Raw genomic sequence first — 22,048 nt, 5'->3', positions numbered from 1 at the left:
GCCCCGCCCCCTGCGGGTGCCTCGGCTCTCTGTGCCCGCCGCGCTGGCGGTGGGCTCGGCCGCGCTAGGCGCCGCCTTCGCCACTGGCCTCTTCCTAGGTGAGCACGACTGCGCCGCCGCACCCTCCGCGAGTGCCTCCGGGCGGGCGCCGGGCACAGCCTGCGAACCCGCGCGGCCGTCCGCGGCTCAGGTTAACCCTCGGCGCCCTGGAGCCCCGGGCTCTGACCCAGCACCCCCTCCTCGGCAGGGAGATGGTGTCCCCCATGGCGATTCCGACGAGAGCAGCGCCTGCTGCCCCCTGAAAACAGTCCCCTGTGGCAATATCTGCTGAGCCGTTCCATGCGTGAACACCCGGCGCTGCGGAGCCTGCGGCTGGTCAGCGGGGACGGGGGCGGGAGCGACCCAGGGCGGGGACAGACACCCACCTCCCACCTCTGGCCCGGCGGGTCCACGTGGCTCTGTGACCTTGGGCTGGGCAGTAGCACTCTCTGGGCTTCCGGGATCCCAGGCCGGGTGAAGTGGGCGTTCCCCGAGGGCCCGTCCCCCCCAGGCCACGCCCATAGCCGCGCTGCTGGGGGGTCTGGAACCTGGTGAGGGGTGGGTGACTGATTGGCCTGGTGCCGTCCTCTCCCCACCTGCACAGCTGACCCTGGAGCAGCCACAGGGGGATTCCATGATGACCTGCGAGCAGGCCCAGCTTCTGGCCAACCTGGCACGGCTCATCAAAGCCAAGAAGGCGCTGGACCTGGGTAGGAACGCGTGGCCGGGATAACTGGGGGCTGAGGCCACTGGGCTGTGCCCCCAGCCTGGCTAAGCCTGGCCATGCCCCGTCCCCAGGCACGTTTACTGGCTACTCCGCCCTGGCACTGGCCCTGGCACTGCCCCCTGCCGGGCGCGTGGTGACCTGCGAGGTGGACGCGGGGCCCCGTGGCGGCAGGTGAGTGGCCCGCAGCCGAGCCCCTCAGGTCCGGGCGAGAGTGCGAGTTGGCGCTGACCTGCTCCTTCCGCAGGCGGAGATGGAGCACAAGATCGACCTCCGGCTGAAGCCCGCCCTGGAGACCCTGGGTGAGCATCCCAACGGGAAGGACCGCCAGGCGCTAGCCAGTGACCAGGTGTGCCCGGCGGGCTGAGGTCTCGCGCCCAGCTGCCGGGTCCCACGCAGGGTAGAGGGGCCGGCGTCGCTCAATGGCCAGCCTGTCTGGTGCTGTCCATCACAATGTCTGGGCAGGGGTTTCTGGCCGCTGGGACTGCACCCTCATCCGCATCTGACCCTCCCTCCTCCGCAAGATGAGCTCCTGGCCGCGGGCGAGGCCGGCACCTTCGACGTGGCCGTGGTGGACGCGGACAAGGAGAACTGCGCCGCCTACTACGAGCAGTGCCTACAGCTGCTGCGACCCGGAGGCGTCCTTGCAGTCCTCAGTGTAAGGGACAGACAAGAGGGAGCAGGAAGGAGCCTCTCCCGGTTTAGTACCCGACTTTTCCTGAGCTGCTCCCTATGCCCACCCACTGCAGCAAAGCCCCACCCAGCGTGTTCCTGTAGGCTCCTCCCCCGGCGGGACTCCCGCGGGATGCCCAGGCTTTCGGAAACTTGCTCCTGTCCTCACCTCTGCCTCCCGCTCAGGCTCCTCCCCCTGAGGCTCCGCCTTCCGTGCCCCGGTTGGCCACACCCCTGTGATGCCCCACGCCCCCCGCAGGTCCTTTGGCATGGAAAGGTGCTGCAGCCTCAGCATGGGGACGTCGCGGCGGAGTGCGTACGAACTCTGAACGAGCGCATCCGGAGGGACGTCAGGGTTCACATCAGCCTCCTGCCCCTGGGTGATGGCCTCACTTTAGCCTTTAAGATCTAGGGCTGGCCCCTAGTGAGTGGCTTGGGGGGAAGGCACCTGGGAATGCTAGGCTTTGCCTGAGACTTAAATCCAATAAAGTGGGGCTGGGACACACGACCTCCTGAGCCTCCATATGTGGCATTTAATGGGGAGGGAGGGAAAGCCCAGCTCAGACAGCTTCTTCAATGAAAGGGGCCTGAAGTCACACTAGGCCACATCTAGTCCCTTGCACAGTCCTGAGACTGCCCAGCGCAAGGACTGACCCAACAAAGGCGCCTCCAGCTGGCACGTAGCAGGATGCCCCGTGCAGAGGGCAGAGACCTCAGGTCCACAAGACGGAGGGCTAGATGCAGTGTAGTGCCCATTCCCTGGTCTCCCTCGGACATCTCAGACAAGGGCAGGTCAAGAATCAGTTCAGTTGGGGAACCAGCAGTTAGCATAATGGCTATGTCGCTGGACTCCCACTTAGTCGACCGCGGTTCTGTCCGGACCAGGTGGCTTAAAACTTCACGCCGGGCGCGTGTGCGTGCCCAAGAGCCCGAGAGAATGGAGAAGGGATTGCGGAGTGACCATCCCCGCTGGGGGGTGATTTCTCGCTTTCTGTCTCTATGTCTCTGTCTGGCGAGCGCACGTGCCCTATAGCAAAAACCTCTCAAAAAAAACAAAGAATCAGTTCAGTGGGGTACCAGCAGTTGAAAGAATCAGTTCAGTGGGGTACCAGCAGTTGGCGTAATGGCTATGTCACTGGACTCCCATGTAGCCGACCGCAATTCGCGTCCTGGACCCTGTGTGCCCAAGATCCCAAGAGAACGGAGAAGGGATTGCAGCGTGGCCATCCCCCCCAGAGGGGTGGGGGATGTGATTTCTCGCTTTCTCTGTCTCTGTCTCTGGGGAGCGCACGTGCCCTATAGCAAAAACCTCTAAAAAAAAAAAAAAACAGTTCAGTGGGACTAGTGGGAGACTATATCTGGGATCTGACAATAGAAAAGAGGCCTTGCAAGGGACCAGGCCTGTCACAGGTACTTTTGTAGGTTATGCCAGTTTGCTGGCAGTTTGCCCATGTTTTCAGAGGCTGTGGTCAGTGGACATCAGTGAGAACCTCAAGGCTGACTTGAATGCATATCCTGCCCTCCCCCCCTTCCCCTTAAGCCCTGAAGGAAGATGAGAGGAAATCACTGCCAGGGAGGTGTGATATATTAATAGTTGGCAGAACATCAATATGGTTATTTTTAACACATCTTAGGATGAAGAAAACTTCAGGCTCTTCAACACCATCATCTGCAGGTTTGTGGTGAGGGGTCTGGTTTTATGAACAGCTCAAGCCAGGTGCTCCGCTTCCATCACTTAAATCTCCCCAATACCACAGGAAGACCTTATCTCCACATCAGATGAAAGTTAGATCCTTTCTACTAACACTGCTGCCTTGGGCCAGACCAGAAACGGCTTTACCAAATGCTCTTGAAAAGGCCTGGGCCGTAGAGGCGCACCTGGAGGCTGCTGAGCAAGGCCACAGGAGCCACCAAGCCCACAGCTGGTTACAACCCCATGGCTTCTGGGATAAGCTTTGCATTTCTAACAATCCTCAGGCCCCTGAGTATAACCTACCCTTTTCTGACTCATAAAGCATACCAGAGTACACACAGGTGAATAGATCAAACTTACTGTAGGAGAGATCCCCGACAAGCCAGTACCTCACTTGTGCCACACCTCAGATTACAGAGCCAGGTGGACTCCAGCCACAACATGAAGGTGGTCCAATGGTCAGCTAAGGGATAGCAGATCACCACCCAGGGGACTTCTGGCACCAGCAGACTCTGTGACCAGGAACCTTCAGCAGTTTTAAGTTTTGGAGAATTGTCTACTTCATACTTCTTTGAGTTGCTGTCACACAGATACCTTTTCATCTGTTTTGCTTTGCTCAGCTTAGTAATGGGTCCTGACTCAACAAGTTGGTTCAAATTCCAACCTTCAGTCATTAAGTCATGTGTATCTAGGGAGGGCCTTTCAGAGAACCGTCTTCTGACTCAGAGGCCATTCCAGCCAGTCCCTTAGGACAAACAAGGTGGGATCAGAAGGGACCTTCATCCTTACCCCATGTGGAGAACTTGTTTGAGCTCTAATCTCTCATCAGATTCTTCTCAACCTGGGAGTTTTCCACATGTTTCATTTCTTGAATAATGAGTCCCAAAAGTATTCCATTTTCTTATCCATTTTCTCTCAAGCTTCAAGCTGTACTTCTAATATTCCTTCTCTAACCTTTCATGATATCCTTCAAACTAAAGCCTCTCATCAGAAAACGTCCTCTTTCCTCTTTTCCACCATTACCTATCAATGTCTATCATTCACACCCAGTCCAGATGAAGGCCAACAGCCACGCGGCCTGAGGTGACTGCCTCTGGTCTCACACGTAGGCCCAGCTTTCAGTGCCTGCCTGCAAGGAAATGAGTAATGACCTCTAATTAGGGCCCATATACTCCCTTCTGAGTCTAAACCTCCATCCACTTCCCCACTCTACTCTCATCCCACCAATCCAGAGCCTCATTCTTATCCAGGGCAGTAGCATGGTGTATGTCTAACCTGTCAACACCATCCCTTCGATCTATCACTTATTCTCCAACGCTTCCTGGGGTTAATAATGTTATAATGCAATTTTACATAAACTTACAAACTGAAGAGTGTAAAAGCATGTATCCTCTTTTTTATTGTCCTGTTTAAAGCTTATGGAATTATTCTAGGGACACAGAGGACTCTGTGGCACAGATCTGGGTAAAGAGCAAAATGCTCACCAGAAAAATAAAGTATTAGCTAGATACCAGGGAGATCTGACCCCAGCTGGCAATTTTTTAACTCTGCAAATATTTGGAGTCATTAATTATGTACACTTGTTTTATTCATAATTTGCAGTGTTCTGAGATACCAAAAGAAATTCTGATGGTTGAATTTAACAAAAAGTTTTTAACCTCATCTTAAAACAGCCACTGATCCATCTCATACAATGGCAATATTCAATGTTAAAAGGAACATAAAAACAAACATGCACACAGTTGCACAGTTTTCATAAAGGTCTATTTCATTATTGGTGGGTAGCGCATTTAACAGTTAAATACATTTAAATAATGTATAGATGACTGCATGACTGCAGCATTGGTAACTAGATAACCAATTCAACTAGAAACCAGCTAACAAGTAACTGTCTAAATATTTAAAATACAGCTCTTGTTTAGATCATCCTCTTTTGATCACCTTCTTGTGGGGGGAAAAGCCTGCTGGTCACAATGAAAATATATTAAGGCCAAATCTGATATCCATTCCAAGGTTTCTTTCAGCTGGATTAAGCCTCCAACTCCAGGGCAAGCCCAAGTTTGTGGCCTCCAGCATTAATGCTCTTCCCATCCACCAGAGCAGACAGTGTAAGCTTCACACCTGTGAACAAAAGTAAACCACCATGATGTACCTGCAACACTTCACACAGCACCCGAGTCTTCGTTAATAATTACCCAGGCTGCCTGTCACTTCCTCAGCCTGTCAGTTGGTCTATCCATGCCAGTCACCAGGGGGTTCTTAGAAATACTGAACTACCACCAGAATTCAGAAAAGCAGCGTACTAGGTAAGATATCAACCAAGTCAAAAAATAAAGTAAGTTTGAAGTGTTCTAGAAAACACAAGTAATGTTCCATATCCTATCTAAAGAGAAACTAGATAAACTATCGTAATTGGATCCTACAAAGGAAAAACTAAAATAAACATTTAGAGACAAGTGGAGAATCTGAATAGAATACATATTAGGTGTTATTAATGCTTAAGGGCTAGTTGGTGGTATGGTGGTGAAGTCGGCTGAATTCCACATGACTGACTTCACAATTCAAAAACACACTAGGCATGTGTGTGTGTGCCCAAAATCCTGAGAGAACAGAGAAGGGACTGCCGCATGGCCATCCACCCTGGGGTTAGACTTTACTCTGTCTCTCCCTCTCTCTCACACAGATCCTATAGCAAACTAAAAAATTTAAAAATTAATGTTCATTTCTTGATTTAGTATTATTATTACAGTAATAAAGAAAAATGTCTTACTCTTAGGTTATGTATGAATACTAGGTTTGACTATGTGTCCGCCAAACATATATTTTAAAAAGGTGAATGTAAAGGGTCAATAGGGAATGGAGGATGGGGAGCTGGATCCCACATGGCCAACTACATGGTTCAAGTCCCAGACCTGGTGGCTTTGGGGTCACAATGACTACATATGTGTGTAGGCCCAGGATCCCAAGAAAATGAAGGAGAAAGTATTGCAGGATGGCCATCCCCCCTGGAAGGGTGGTTTCTCCTCCCTCTCTGTCAAGTGCATGTGCTCTATGGCAAAAAAAACTTAAAAACAAAAAAAGGGAATGTAAAAAAGGTATACAAAGGGGCTAGCAGGTGGTACAGTGGTTAAGGGTGCTGAACTCCTACACGGGCGACCGTGGTTCGAATCCTAGACCTGGCAGATTGCTTTCTCTCTCACTCACTCTCTCTGTCCCTCTCTGGTCAAATTAAAATAAATAAAGTTAAATGAAATAATTCTTTTAAAAATGGTATACAAAATACAGACAGAAACAAATGTGGAACACATTAGTACTTGATTAATGTGGGGTAATTATATATATGTGCCATTGTACCATTCACTATTACCATTCTTTCAGATTTTCTTTAGGTTTCAAAATAGTCAAAATAAAGTTTAGGGGTAAATCCTCATTTGGAGAAAGAGTTCCTAATACTTTAGCACCTCACCAGCCAAAAAGTCTGAGAACCAGCAACACTGGCATCACCTGAGAGGGAGCATGTTGGAAACAGAATCAGGTCCAGCCACAGTGGCACAAGAGGGTAGGGCACCAATTCATATGGCTAGTGCCATGTGGGAAGCCTGGGTTGGGCTCTCGATCAACCCCAACACCAGACACATGATGGCACATGTAATCCTAGCTCGTTGGGAGTCTGGGGCAGGAGGATTGTGGCATGGCGCAATATGCCTGTCAAGATACTTCCCCCAAAACGTTCAAATAGTAGCAAAATTAAACCTACTATGTTAAAGTAAACCAGACTATAGAGACAGAACAACCAAAGAAACAAGTGAATTTTGATTAACAATATAAAAAATACTATGGAACATTTCAGAAACAAAAACTGAACAGGGAGAGGGTTTTAAGTAAGGAACCACTTGTAACATTCTAAGGCGTGTTAACAGTATTGTGGCTGTACAGGAGAAAGGAAGAACATCCTTATTCTGAGGTTAGTATGATGATAGCTGCAACTTCCAAAGTGCCCAGTCAAAAAGGGAGAGAAAAGTTATTGCAGAAGGTAAACATGTATTTACTGTATTCTTCTTCAAACTCTTCTGTATACATGAAAGGTTTGCAAAAGAGGATGAGAAATGAAAGTTAAGTTTTTAAATGCTTAATTTAAACTTAATTCAAAACAATCTTATTTTATCAACACTACTTACCAGGCCTCAGAGTCTGAGTGTAGCCCACTCCAATTAAACTAGAGTTGTTGACTTTTGCCTAAAATTAAAAATCAAAAAAAATTTTTTGCATAAAGAGAAAGCTCCTGCACATTTTCTTATCATAAAACTATATGACATGTTTAGCTTTTTTATTCATATGTTAGACAATAAAATTTCATACTGTGTATTGTTAAACTGGCTGCCACTTAATTCTTAGCCATTCAACCCAAAATGAAATTGTCAGTAGGCCACAATACTCTTGATGGCCACTAGGCCATGTCCACAGACCTCAAATTGCCCATAGAGCACAAAGAGCCTAAGTATGCTAATGAAAACAGTTCTGTGTCTAGTTTAGCACAACAAAACCAAGCCAACAGGTGGCAAATGAAGTCCCACTGTGCTCACTAGAGGTGATATATAACAGCCCTGAAGTGCAGAGTGCTAAATTTAAATTTATGACTTACAAATTATTACTGTCACAGCCTTTCTTGGGAACCAAAACTATGAAATGTTAAAGTATCTCCAAATGAGGGGCCAGATGGTGGTACAGACATAAAAGGCAATGCCTGTCAAGATACTTCCCCCAAAACGTTCAAATAGTAGCAAAATTAAACCTACTATGTTAAAGTAAACCAGACTATAGAGACAGAACAACCAAAGAAACAAGTGAATTTTGATTAACAATATAAAAAATACTATGGAACATTTCAGAAACAAAAACTGAACAGGGAGAGGGTTTTAAGTAAGGAACCACTTGTAACATTCTAAGGCGTGTTAACAGTATTGTGGCTGTACAGGAGAAAGGAAGAACATCCTTATTCTGAGGTTAGTATGATGATAGCTGCAACTTCCAAAGTGCCCAGTCAAAAAGGGAGAGAAAAGTTATTGCAGAAGGTAAACATGTATTTACTGTATTCTTCTTCAAACTCTTCTGTATACATGAAAGGTTTGCAAAAGAGGATGAGAAATGAAAGTTAAGTTTTTAAATGCTTAATTTAAACTTAATTCAAAACAATCTTATTTTATCAACACTACTTACCAGGCCTCAGAGTCTGAGTGTAGCCCACTCCAATTAAACTAGAGTTGTTGACTTTTGCCTAAAATTAAAAATCAAAAAAAATTTTTTGCATAAAGAGAAAGCTCCTGCACATTTTCTTATCATAAAACTATATGACATGTTTAGCTTTTTTATTCATATGTTAGACAATAAAATTTCATACTGTGTATTGTTAAACTGGCTGCCACTTAATTCTTAGCCATTCAACCCAAAATGAAATTGTCAGTAGGCCACAATACTCTTGATGGCCACTAGGCCATGTCCACAGACCTCAAATTGCCCATAGAGCACAAAGAGCCTAAGTATGCTAATGAAAACAGTTCTGTGTCTAGTTTAGCACAACAAAACCAAGCCAACAGGTGGCAAATGAAGTCCCACTGTGCTCACTAGAGGTGATATATAACAGCCCTGAAGTGCAGAGTGCTAAATTTAAATTTATGACTTACAAATTATTACTGTCACAGCCTTTCTTGGGAACCAAAACTATGAAATGTTAAAGTATCTCCAAATGAGGGGCCAGATGGTGGTACAGACATAAAAGGCAATGTTCTGTGAGGCTGACCCACATGGTAAGGTTCCGGTTTTGCACCTAGAAACATCCCCGAGTACATCAGGCATATCCATGCCCAAGATCCAGAGCTGGCTAACGCTGGGGGTTGGATTGTGGCTTAGAACCCCTATTGGAACGTAATGCAAAAAATAATAAAATAAAAAGTTGATTCTTAAAATGGTAATCAAAACGGACAAATCAGGGACCAGCAGTTAGCGTAATGGCTACATCGCTGGACTCCCATGTAGTCATCCATGATTCAAGTCCCAGACCTAGAGGCTTAAAACTCACACTGGCCGCATGTGCATGCGTGCATACTCAAAAATCCCAAAGAGATGGGAGAAGAGACTGTGAAGTGGCCATCCCCACTCAGGGTGATTTCTCACTTTCTACCTGTCTCTGCGTCTCCAGCAAGTGCACATACCCTATAGCAAATTTTTCTCTCAGAAAAAATTAATAAAAGCTCCAAATGACAAGTACTTCCTCTGAAGAATCAAATCAAGTAGCAGTCTTTTATATCACATCCTCTTTTTGGGGGGGAGAGGTTTTTGCGATAGTGCGCATGCACTTGCCAGAAAGATAGAGAGAGAGAGAGAGACCCCCCACCCTCCGGGAAATGGCCACACAACAATCCTTTCTTCTCCACTCTCCTCTCGGGATGTTGAGCATGCACGCATACGTGCCCGATGTGAGCTTAAGCCACCGGGACTGGGATTCAAACTATGGTCAACTACATGGGAGTCCAGCGACATAGCCATTACACCAACTGCTGGTCCCTCACATCCTCTTATCAATACTGTCGGATTCTAGCTACAACTAGAATGTGCTTGAGAGGAGGTTCCAGAGGGATCATCTACCCGTCCAATCCCGTCTTCCCGGAACAATCCGAACATTTTAGGATTTAGTCACAGCCCTTCACGGGCTGGAAGAAACCCTCAAGAGCAAAACATGGTAAGGAGCTCCTCCTAGCTCTGCTCTCCAACACTACTAACATGAAGCCACACCAGCAGCCTATGGCTATAAACAGGGGGCACTTGGCCCCAAACTCCAGGGCCTAGGAAGACTAATTTGGCAAATTTCCTCTGCAGCAATCTAAAGTCTGTGATATAAGGAGACAAATAGCCTCTGTGAGGCTATGCTCTTGTAATGTCTATGCTCTCATAATGAATAACATATCAAAATAGCCCAATCCAGAAAAAGAAATGATATACAGGCCAAAGTCATACATATGGCACCTGTATTTACTTGGCACTCCAGCCAAGTGTTCATAAGCTACCAACAACCATGCTGAGTGTGATTTATCTATGTAAGAAAATATCAAAATAGCCCAATCCAGAAAAAGAAATGATATACAGGCCAAAGTCATACATATGGCACCTGTATTTACTTGGCACTCCAGCCAAGTGTTCATAAGCTACCAACAATTTCTTATCTCTGTAAGAAATACTCCATTAATAGCCATCTTGTGCTCAACAATCAAGACCTCAGAGAGTTTGAAACAAGTTCCTACGACTTAAAAACAGGAGTAGACTTGAAAACTGTGATACAAGTTTAAGCAGTGCTACCAGTTAATGCTGGACTGACCCACCAGCAGTACTACTTAAGTGGGAAATGGTAGATACGTTTCCAAAGCAATTCCTGAGGTCAATGACACAGAGGTCCCAGGTTGCCCTCCCACTTTAGACTGAAGTGCTAGTAGCTGAGACACTGCTTCTGCTGGCATTGAATCTGGGATGCTGCCACAGACACACATTTGAAGAGAACAGCAATGCAATTATCAGAAAAGGCACTGTGAATCATCAGGTTTTTATTGCTACAGTGCAGTGAGAAACTGAGAAAGAAGCCCAGTCATAGAGGCACAACAAGCAAAGCTGGGCTGCACAGGAGATTCAGGGTCAGATTCCCCAACCAGCCTGAACACACTGTGTACTATAGCACCTATCTGCAGTCCTGGGTAGCTGGGAGGCTGGAGCAGAGCTGGAGCAGAGAACTGCAGCATGGACACCATGTCACAAATGCCTCTCTCCCTCTTCCTCTTTCTCTCATTAAGGGGAAAAAAAAAAAGAAGAAGAAAAGAAAAAATCACTGCCATGCAATGAGAAAAGCATTCTGGGTGCTTCTTGTTCTGACTCCAACTGTGCTCAGATAAAACAAGAATGGGACTAAAACTAAACTGCCTAAATTGTCAAAACATGGTCCTCAGGAATGAAGAACAGAAATAACTTATATGGACGGTTAAACTTTCACTCCCAGTATACTGTACGGGCAGTCCCCAACCTGTAAGCAACTGATACATAAGAACAGCTGATCTGCCGGAAACTGAAGCCAGCCCATCTGACCCTGACACTACACTCCCTCCTACTTCCTCCTGCTGTGGCTGAAGGAATAAAGAGCAAAAAGAGCCCAAGTACTAGACTGGGGTGGCCAAACATCCCAGTGTACCTGAGATGGGGAAGGGAGTCCTCAGGACACAGGGCTCTGGACAAAGTGGGATGAGTTGCTGAAATCAAAAGACACGGGGGTCCAGTCCTGGGTCTACCACATGCCCCAGCAGTAGTGAAAGTCCTTTCCCTCACCAAGGTTCAGTTTCTTCACCTGCAAAATGCCATGTATACTACTGACCTCTCAAAGCTGAAGATATTTTTGTAAACAATAAAATGATAAAGTCAAAGTAACAATAAAGTACTATTATTTACCAACTGCCCAGGGTTAAAAACTGCCCAGGGCCAAAACCACTGGCCATTTCCTGGGTTTAGACAGATTTGGGGCTCAGGGTTATTATCAATTACTAATTCAGCAGCTTCTGAGGTTGAATAAACTCTTTGTGGCCTGGCCTGGAAATCAAACTTCTAACACTGTCTCCACAGAAAAATCAGCATTACAGGGCTGGCCCCCTAGCACAGTGGTTAAGAGAGTCAGATCACACACAGGCCATCAAAATTTAACAATCAACACCAACAGATTGAAAAACACACCAGGCACGTGTGCATGTGTGCCCCAAGTTCTTATAGAATGGAGATGGAGAAATAGATTGCACTGTGACCATGTCCTATTGCAGGATGCTTTCTCTCAACCCCACCTCACGCCCTATTGCAGGATGCTTTCTCTCAACTCCACCTTGAGTGCATGCACCCTCTGGCAATTAAAAAAGGAAAAAAACTGCATTTTGAATTCTATTTTCAATCTCACTGAAACCGGGGATTATGTGAATCACAGTGCAAGTTTTTAACACTATTCAATATGCCCAAAGATTAATCCCCAAAACCAAAAGCCCCATTCTTAGTCCACAGAAAGTACTCACAGAAATGGATGCAGTAGGATCCAACTGATATTTAGCTGCAATGCCAAAACGAGTGCAGTTGGTACCTGAAGTCCAAGCAAGGTTTACTGATGTGTCAAGATCTTCACATACTTTCTGATAAATTGATCCTCCAAATTCTGTCCCATCATTGCTATAAGATATTTTAAATCAGTAAATCCAGAATAAAGAATGTCTAACACATACATTAAACACTGCAGCATTACATTTTAATAAAGAACACTGCTTACCTGTTCCACTGAAAACTCCAAAGCTATAAAAAAGGCCCTTCCCCCAACCCATATCCAATACAAAGATTGAAAATAAATCATGGTACATCTATCAAGGGAATTACCACACTATCACCAACAATCATGTTATAAAATACATAATGCTATAGGAAAATTATCAAAATGTATTAAATGGAGAGAAAGGTTACAAAAAAGTCCTTTGGGTTTGTAGTTTATACACACACACACATACACACAAAAAATGTGAAAACACAAAACACTGACAAAGATCATATATCTAGCTGGTAGAATATGGGAAATGTCTGTTTTCTTCCTTGTGCTTATTATTATTTACCAGTGCACTGCTGGGGGGCAGGGGGAGAGGGGTGTTAAGTCCTCTCTACTTTAATCTGTTTAATTTGGATAGACAAGCCTATACAACCAGCACCACATGCATCATAATGAAGTCAAACAAATGTATTGGTAGCAGTCTGCCAAAGTCCAATGCTTCTTCTAAAAACACAAAACACATCAAGCCTCAAATGAGATGAGTATTTACTCTCTTAGCACCAAAAGTTAGTCTAGTAGTTTTTACTATACACTTTCAAGAGGCACTCTAGAAATGCCTAATGATGGTAAGGGAAATCCTAAATCCTATAGATTGTACTTAGAATAACAGATGACAGGAAGCATCAAATATCCTCCTCTGAGGGCCTACGTCACTCTCCAATGGCAGGATACTTACACATTAGTATGTAGCTGGAAGTCCCCAGTCCTGTAACCCACTGCAAAGTTATTCCTTGTCAGTTTTGATTTGGCACTGTCAAAGGTCATTTGGTAGCCAGCAAGCCAGCCTTCATAGCCAAAGACAGCTGAACCATGGATTGCAGGTCCAGCAAAATCAAAGTCAACATCACAGCCAAGGTTTATACACTCCCTCTTATAAGAGGACTTGATTTTACCACTTTTCTTTCTGGAAAAAAAGAACAAATTGACTTAAAATCGGTCCAATGGGAAAGAAACCTAACTTCTGCATAGAGGACACAAAACAGATTTAAATGAAGTGCTATATGAACCAGGAGTAAAAGCAGCAGCAACACAACAAGGAATACAAAACAGCTCAATGAACTAAAGATGGGCACATGGAGTAACTGGACCACCACTACTCCAGAAGACTGCTTTGCAGAACTGGCAAATAGTCACAAAGTAATGTGACTGTTTCAAAAAAAAAGAAACAACAAAACAAACAAACAAACAAAAAGTTAATTACCCAAATTAGAGCTAAAATGAAGAGCCAAATATTTGAAAGCAAGCCAATGACAACAACTATAGTGTTCCAAAAGCAGAAACAGAAATTCTGCTACCACAAGGTAGCTTAGTAGGCAGTCAAACAGTGTATGTGCATCCTTCCTAACTATACAAAAGAGAAATGCTTTTAAATTTAATGCAGATAAAAATGTCCATATTTACCCCGTGTTTGGTGAGAAGGTAGTATCAAATGTCAGTTTCAAACCTTGGCAAATCTAGTTTGAAAAAAAAAAAGAATTTGTTTTCAACTTTGTTTTCTTTTTGAAATTCAAAAATAAACACTAGCTCATTTTTTAGTATTGGTAAACGTTACCTGGTCTTCAATTGCGATTTCTGTTCCCAAAGTGTTATCAGTGTTCCATTTTTCTGTGAAAGTCAGACCATACTCACACCACTTATATTTGGTCTCCAAGGTTCCAGTAACTTTACCAGTGTCTGTATTAGATGAACCTGATGTTGAGAATTCCTGACAAAACAGTAAAAGTCTTCATGAATTTTCTTGTAAGCCTAGAATTCACAGCCTAACTTACACAAGCAAAAATCTTCACTGAGGGGCCAGCCGGTAGCATGGTAGTTAAGGCACTAGACTCCCATAGATATAAAGCGCTGGACTCTCGCATAGCCAACCAGAGTGGAGTCTTGGGCCCGGTGGCTTGAAATCACACCAGGGGGCCAACAGGTGGCATGATGGTTAAGGTGCTAACTCCCACATGGGCGACTTCATTTGTTCACGTCCTGGGCCTGGCAGTTTGCTTTCTCTCTCTCTCGAGTGAGGGCACGTGCCTTATAACAAAATTTTTTTTAAATAATAATTAAAGTTAAACATAATTCTTAAAAAGAAATAAAAAGAGAGTCACACTGTGTGTGTGTGTGTGTGTGTGTGTGTGTGTGTGTATGTGTGTGTAGACCCAAAATCCTGAGAGAAAAATGGAGAAAAGATTACAGTGTAGCTGTCCCCCCCGGGAATGATTTGGAGAAAAGATTACAGTGTAGCTGTCCCCCCTGGGGAATGATTTACTTTCTCTGTCTCCCTGTCTGTCTCTCTCTCTGGCAAGCACATGCACCCTATGGCAAAAACCTAAAGAAAAAAACTTGACTGCAACATTTTATAATTTCACTTACTTTTTCCAGCTTCCTGAACAACCCTTTGTAATCCTCTGCACTGCACTACTTTGCAAGTGTATTCAAGGGTGATAACTTACTTTTAGCCTTTAAGTAACTGCTACCTAACTTACAACTTACATTTCCAAATTCTCAATGAACAACTGTATACCTTCTAAAGAAGCTTCTATTTGGGATTCAAAAATAAACAAAGGGGGAACCAGCAGTTAGGGTAATGGCTATGTCGCTGGACTCCCACGTAGTCGACCGCGGTTCGCGTCCTGGACCCAGTGGCTTAGAACTCATGCTGGGCGCGTGTGCATGCATGCGTGTGTGCCCAAGATCCCAAGAGGAGAATGGAGGAGAAGGGATTGCAGTGTGACCATCCTCCCTGGGGGGTGATTTCTTGCTTTCTGTCTCTATGTCTGTCTCTGTCTGGCGAGCGCACGCGCCCTATAGCAAAAACCTCTCAAGAAAAAAAAAAAATTAAAAATAAATAAATAAATAAACAGAGGGGGGCCAGCAGGTGGCATGGTGAAAGACACTGGACTTCCACACGGCCAACTGTGGTTGAAGTCCCAGACCTGGTGGCTTACTTTCTCATTTTCTCTCTCTCTCTCTTTCCCCATCCCCCTCTCTATCTCACACGCTGTCCCTGATAAAATTAAAAATAAAATAAAGTAAAATAAAATAATTCTTTAAAAAAAATCAAGAAGGGAAAAATGGGTGTTTGGGGCCAGTACATGGCATCAAGGCTGGGGCACTGGAACCCATGGCCAACTGCATGGTTTGAGTTCCAGACTCAGATGGCTTGAGAATCACTCTGGGCACATGTACATGTCTCCCCAAAGTCCAAAGAGCAGACAGGCTTACTGTACAGCTATACCCCCAGGGAATGATTCCTCACCACCACCACCCCCATTTTGTCTCTTTCTGGCGAGCACAAATGCCCTATAGAAAAAAAAAATAGATGTTTTGACATTCTATCCATTTACTTGATATCAAATAAACCACTAAACAGAACATTATGGTTCTTTGCATCACTAAATCCAAAAAAGAACCACATCATTAAAGCCAGCGTTTATAATGACAAAGACTCTATGAAATGTTTCCTGAAAATTCTTAAAGGAAAAGCACTCCACAGTAGCAGTCCACACCATGAACATGAGATTTGTTTTTAATTTTTTATGATTTCAGTACTGCATTTTTCTGAGCCACAGTCTTCACCAGGTTTCAGGCCTTTCCAATCATCTTTCACATTTTCATTTTTCAAAACAAGTAGAGAACGACTGAGTCAGCCCCATACCCTAATGGTTGATGAAGCCAGATGCCATGTGGCCTACTACAGTTCAAATCCCAGCCAGGTAGTTTGAGAGACACATGTGCATGCATGACCCAAATCCTGACAGAATGGAGAAATGGCCACGGGATTGAGGCATGGCTGCACCCCATAAAGTGGGGTGGTGCTTTCTCTCCTTCTCTCTGTTGAGTGCATTAGCCCTCTGGGTATTTGGGGGGGAAAAAGGCAGGAGGGGAGGGCTTTTCAGAAGACTTACTCTATAGCTGGCTTATATCATATATAATATATACTATATTATCAATAGAAAAATAATCTAAGGATCAATTTTAAATGAATTATATAATCTGTTTATAGTAGATACAAATAATTTCTAGACTCAATCAAGTCTAGAACTCAATCTACCTAAAAAACAAAGAACATAGAGTATATCTGAAAATGTTTGCTACAGATAATCTAAAATTCCAATGATTGTACAGAACTTAATATATTTCTAGACTCAATCAAGTCTAGAACTCAATCTACCTAAAAAACAAAGAACATAGAGTATATCTGAAAATTAATATTTGCTACAGAGAATCTAAAATTCCAATGATTGTACAGAGCTTAATATATAGGCAGCAATTATAACTCTTCCATGATACACTGTTAAAATGCCCTCTCAGAGTCCTTCTTCAAAATTTATCTACCAGTGTCTGCTGTGCAGAAATATCAAGAACTGAATCAAAAAAGGAAAACATCTTTTATTCTGAAAACAGAACACTCATAACCACTGCTCTGCAGTTAAACAGACTCAAATTCTTAAGTTTTATATACTATCTCCAGAAATTAAATGCTTTTATTAACAAATTTCAAGTCAGTATTTTGCACTTGATGATACTAAAAAACACTGGATTACGTTAGGAAAGAACAATTGATGAAATTAGGAGTCCTGGCATCTAGTTGTGGGCAGCACTTACTACTTGAGTAACACTAAAGACGACACTCAACTGTTTTAGAGCTTAGTTCCTCAATCATCATAAAAATAGCCAACCTTTGGGAAGATGAACTGACACTGAAAGATTCAAACCTTTGCACATTTTCATGTACTCTACACAAAAGGAAAGCATGATTGAAACAATAGCATAAGGAGCATGTTCTTCTAGCAGACAGTCTGAATGGAGAATGTATATGAATAGCTATTTTTTAATCCTGGACATTATTTAATGACCCTGAGGCTCCACCCACTCCTATCCATCCATCAGCCCATAGATGAAGAGCCAGTCTAAATACACACCTAGGAATCCTCAAGAAATAAAACCAACATTACCTTTGGGACCAGAATGGGGCCAGAAGACACCACTGGCAGACCTTATATACCCTTCATTCTGTTGCCAGACACCGTAACTTCTATATTATGTAGTGGTCTGAATGTCTAGCAGTTTAAGTCCCAGGCATTAATGGGACTTTTTGGAGGCCAGGTACCTATTACAGGATCAGTATCATGACTTGAATTAACGCAAACAAGAATATACTGCATCTAATCCAGCTTCTATACATCCTTCATAATCTTAAACATCCTTCCATGAAACTTCTCTAACTCTACACACAATAAGCCTCTTCCTTCCAACAAAGATTTTGGTTTATCAGTGTAGTACTTGATAGAATTTTTCCATTATTTCCAATTTAACGTTTATTTTGTCTCCTTAACTATAAAGAAGCTTTTTAAACACAAGGCCTGAGAGTTCTGCTTCATTTTTGTTTTTCTTTTTTTTTGGAGAGATTTTCACTGTAGGGCGCGTGCACTCGCCAGAGAGAGAGAGAGACATAGAGACAGAAAGCGAGAAATCACCCCCCAGGGGGGATGGTCACACCGCAATCCCTTCTCCTCCATTCTCCTCTCGGGATCTTGGACACGCACGCACACGCGCCCGGCGTGAGTTTTAAGCCACCGGGTCCGGGACACGAACCGCGGTCGACTACGTGGGAGTCCAGCGACATAGCCATTACGCTAACTGCTGGTTCCCAATTCTACTTCATTTTTCACCAGGCCTTTTGTGTTTCAATACATAGCAAGTGTATTTGTTCAATAGAACGGGAACACAAAAAAGCAACAGCAAATCCCTACTGTGTAACCTCTTAACTTGACCAAGCAAGCCACTCAACTATAAGTAAATGCCCAAACTTCTTTTCTGACCAAAGAAATTGAATGACAGATATAAGCAATGTCCAGAAGCCCAGTCTAAGATATTAAGGAACTAAATAACTAATTTTTTATCAATACCAGTTATATCCATTGAGAACTCATCAAAATAACGAATGATATTCCAATATCCATACACTATACCCATCCTCAAAACAAAATGTTTTAGAATAAGGGAAAAAAAAATACTCAAAATTATGTTTACTTTGCCTCCTTTCTAGACATTCACTGGGAAAAATCAAGACACCATGATACTAACTTCTTAATATTCAAAATGGAGAGGGAGGCCAGCAGGTGGTGTAGTGGTTAAGACACTGGGTTCCCACATGGCTGACCACAGTTCAAGAGGAGACTGGAGGAGAGAGGACTGTGGTGTGGCCACCCTCTCTGGGAGGTGGCAGGGGCGGGGGGAGGGAGGGGTAATGGCTCAGTTTCTTTCTGTCTCTGGCAAGTGCACATGCCCTATGGCAAAAACAAAAAAATTTCAAATCAGAACTCCCTAGGTTCACAAAATACACATGGCAATGTTGTCCATGAAGTACTGCTAAATGTAGCCATTATATAAATTATTAGTACATGCAAATTCATAAGTTACTGAGTATTTTTATGTCCAGAACTCTGACAGGAATTAAGAGAGTTACAAAAAAATCTAACAGGTTCTCTGCCTTCGAGCTTGTAATCTTATTGAACAAACAGAGTCCCATGTGACCAGTATTTTTCTGAATTCCTTGTGCACACACGGTATTATATGGCAAAGGAAGACATGAAAATCAGAAGTCATATCCAAAGCCAAAATAAATCAGGCTACATACAACTTAAAATTAACTTCTATCTCTTCTTTGGGATAAAACAGGTTCTAGTCTTTCAGTCATGACTATGTTATGGGTTGAAAACTGTAAGTGTTCAACAGAACTTAGTAGAGAGCTAATACTCACCACACCACTGCATGACTTTGTTTTCACATCTAGTTTCACCAGCCCGAAACCTTCACCAAGTAGAAAGCAAAGGACAACAAAAATTATTCTTTTTGTATAAAAGATGCTTATCAATTTTTAACTACATATGAAAAAGATAGATGTCACCTATTCAGTGGATGATAAAAAAGTATTGATATACAATATTAAAATTAAGTTTTTTTAAAATTGGTCAATGTAAACCAACCCACAAAAGACAGCCTACCTCTATGATGCTTTGTCTAGTGTTTTGGTGAACATTTAGCACCAAAAAAGGCTTTCAAAACATTTTTAAACCTCAATATCTGAATAGAAAACTAATTCACTTTAATTTCAGAATAGCCAATAGATCATAGCACAGACATTTAGTACATATGTCCCAAAGGGGTATCTCCAATAATTTAAAGAGACAGTATGTGGAATAAAATCTTCAGGAAAATCCAAATTCACTCAAAAAAGCCCTTAACCCATTAAAGGGTATCAGAAGTCACCACAAAAGCAAAACAGTGATTACATCATTACGTCTAGTCAATCAAACCCAAAGCTGTAACTGAAGAAAATGAAAGCACAAATTCCTTTTTCTTTTTTTCTTTTTTTTTTTTTTTTTGAGAGGTTTTGGCTATAGGGCACATGTGCTCGTCAGAAAAACAGAAAGGGAGAAATCACCCCCCAAAAGGGATGGCCACGCCACAATCCCTTCTCCTCTCAGGATCTTGGGCACACACGCACACGCGCCTAGCGTGAGTTTAAGCCACCGGGTCCAGGACTTGAACCATGGTCAACTACATGGGAGTCCACTGACAGACATAGCCATGATGCCAACTGCTAGTCCTGCCTTTTTCTTAAAAATCAAAAATCCTTGAACCATAGTTTGTTTTTTATTTTTTGTTTTTAATTTGTAGGAATTAGGGGTAAGGAGAGAAATAGATTGTAAAGGAACTTTTTTTTTTTTTTTTAAATTTGGCACGGCATCTGCACTCAACAGAGAGAGAGAAAGTAAGAAATCACCCCCAGAGAGGATGGCCACACCTCAATTTCTTCTCCTCCACTCTCTTCTCAGGATTCTGGCCAGGCATGCATACATGCCCTGGTGAGTTTTTTCAAACCTTCAAGTCCAGAACTCTAACCACTCAACTGGCCATGAGGAACCTAACCACCCCAACTAGTACATCACCAGCTAGCCCAAAGGACTCTTCTTAATAAAAGTTTAATCTATAACAAAAGAACTAACACAGTAAGATATTTACAGTGTAAGAAATGACTGATTTAATTTTCTAAGGAATCAAAACCTACATTTTCACTTTTGTTTTAAATTTTTTTTTCAAAAGTTCTTACCAAATCCTTTGTTGAAAATATCTCTGGCAGCTTTGCCAAGGTCAGCATATGATGGAGGAACACACATTGCTGGTAGAAAGAAAGATTTCAGTGTTAACATTCCTGTTCTTCCACTTTCTGTCCAAGAACTATCACCTACCGGAGAACTATGACCCACTGCTGATGTTCAAATTCATGTAGTCCAACTAGCTGGAATGTTTATAGATGTAGCCAGGAGCCACAATAAAACTATACTCTAATGATATGATCCAAGAGGAGATAGCATCTAAAAAGATTTGTTTCTAAATTGGTTAAGTGCTTACGCTACTTGGGAATTTCTTCCAAAATAGGAAACATTCCACTCCTAAATTTATAGTGTCTATAGCCTTACTTCCCAGCACCAGACTAGTACCAAAAAAAATCTAGTGTATATACACACAAGCGTCTGACAAAATTCACCGGGATGAGATAATTGAACTAAAGGAAATCAAATTCAAAACCTGAGAGTAAGCCCTTTCCCCCTATATATATATCAGTTAGCATCCTCACAAGATCAAAACCAACATTTTGTGGAATTGGGAAAGAATGCTCTGGGTATTTAAATACACTCATCTGTTTCACTTAAGTGTCTAGTCAACTAAGTATCAAATATTTAAACATATTAATACGATTTTCAAGTCTTCAGCCAATGCAGGACAGCTTAAGGGCAAGCAACCTGAGCTAGTTACACCAGCTCATTCATTCTACAAAGCACGTCCACGCCCTTAAGAGCACATGTAATGACCTTGCTCTCTCACAAGGGGGATTACTACTCTAACAGAAAAGTGACTGATCCAATCCTCCAAAGCTCGACCCAACAATTAATAACTTTTTGCTTTTGAGTTTTTCAAAGACATGTCCAAAAGCCAAAGGTGAATGCGGCCGCAGACCAAGTCCCCGAGCTCAGCCCTCCTAACATAAATCCAGAAACCCAATCCCTCCACCTCAGAAGTGGCCAAATGGTGCAGTGGCACCGATATGTGCACAATTTCCAAGTCCTTGGGGAGATGGGAGGAAACCGGTCTTGGCCTTCTGTCGACAAACTTCAACTCCCTGGCACCGCCACAACGTCCCGCAGAGATCCCTGCTCTACTTACGCCGCACGCAGGACTGTCCGTAGGTCGCCATGGCGAGGCAGCGGGAAGAGGTGCTCTGGAGAAGGAACAAGAAATGCGGTCAGCAGGGGTCAGAGGCAGGCCAAAAAGCCAGAGAGGTCTCAGACTAAGAGGGGCGAGGGGCCGCGGCTCAGCGCGGCCATCTTAGGGAGCCAGGGCCGACCCCGAGTCCGGCTCAGGCCTCTGGCTTGACCGCGGTGGCCTAGGCCCCTGGGTCAGCGTGAGGAGGCCACCGTAGTACCTGGTGGTCTCCTGAGGGGGGCCGCCGCCAGCGCCCCGCTCGCAGCTGAGACCGCGC

The 22,048-nt window shown here is 43.8% G+C and overlaps 2 protein-coding genes across 4 annotated transcripts; one reads left to right on the top strand and one right to left on the bottom strand.

Moving 5' to 3' along the window:
• Positions 1-7: 7 nt before the first annotated feature.
• COMTD1 (catechol-O-methyltransferase domain containing 1) lies at positions 8-1,943 on the top strand (the record flags this gene model as incomplete). Its single annotated transcript, XM_006159559.1, has 7 exons — positions 8-98; positions 248-375; positions 644-749; positions 838-927; positions 979-1,065; positions 1,288-1,421; positions 1,695-1,943. Coding segments are annotated over 7 exons (789 nt in total), but the record flags the coding sequence as incomplete, so codon positions are not given.
• A 2,755-nt stretch (positions 1,944-4,698) lies between these two features.
• Positions 4,699-22,046, bottom strand: VDAC2 (voltage dependent anion channel 2). 3 transcript variants are annotated; one of them, XM_006159555.2, is made up of 10 exons: positions 21,992-22,046; positions 21,733-21,787; positions 20,618-20,686; positions 19,265-19,314; positions 14,063-14,215; positions 13,912-13,964; positions 13,187-13,414; positions 12,215-12,365; positions 8,346-8,403; positions 4,699-5,249 (listed from the first exon to the last, which is right to left on the bottom strand). In XM_006159555.2, the coding sequence occupies exons 2-10, from the start codon at positions 21,761-21,763 to the stop codon at positions 5,158-5,160; spliced, it is 885 nt and encodes a 294-aa protein (XP_006159617.1). In that variant the 5' UTR covers positions 21,764-21,787; positions 21,992-22,046; the 3' UTR covers positions 4,699-5,157. The 3 variants fall into 3 exon arrangements, with proteins under 3 accessions (XP_006159617.1, XP_027631967.1, XP_006159616.1); XM_027776166.1 differs by lacking the exon at positions 8,346-8,403 and adding an exon at positions 7,307-7,364; XM_006159554.3 differs by lacking the exons at positions 4,699-5,249; positions 8,346-8,403 and adding an exon at positions 10,983-11,508.
• Positions 22,047-22,048: the final 2 nt, after the last annotated feature.

The sequence above is a fragment of the Tupaia chinensis genome, unplaced genomic scaffold, assembly GCF_000334495.1.
Source record: "Tupaia chinensis unplaced genomic scaffold, TupChi_1.0 Scaffold000635_1, whole genome shotgun sequence".
NCBI classification, from domain to species: domain Eukaryota; kingdom Metazoa; phylum Chordata; class Mammalia; order Scandentia; family Tupaiidae; genus Tupaia; species Tupaia belangeri.
Note: the sequence above shows the minus strand (reverse complement) of the source record. Positions and strands in the feature narration are given on the sequence as shown.

Excerpts from the sequence above, each read along its gene's own strand:
- VDAC2 (XM_006159555.2), bottom strand. The coding sequence starts at position 21,763 with ATGGCGACCTACGGACAGTCCTGCGTGCGGC. Across the intron at positions 19,315-20,617 it reads TATTTTCAACAAAGGATTTG|GTTTCGGGCTGGTGAAACTA; the intron begins GTAAGAACTTTT and ends TACTTGGTGAAG. Across the intron at positions 13,965-14,062 it reads AAATCGCAATTGAAGACCAG|ATTTGCCAAGGTTTGAAACT; the intron begins GTAACGTTTACC and ends TTTTCAAACTAG.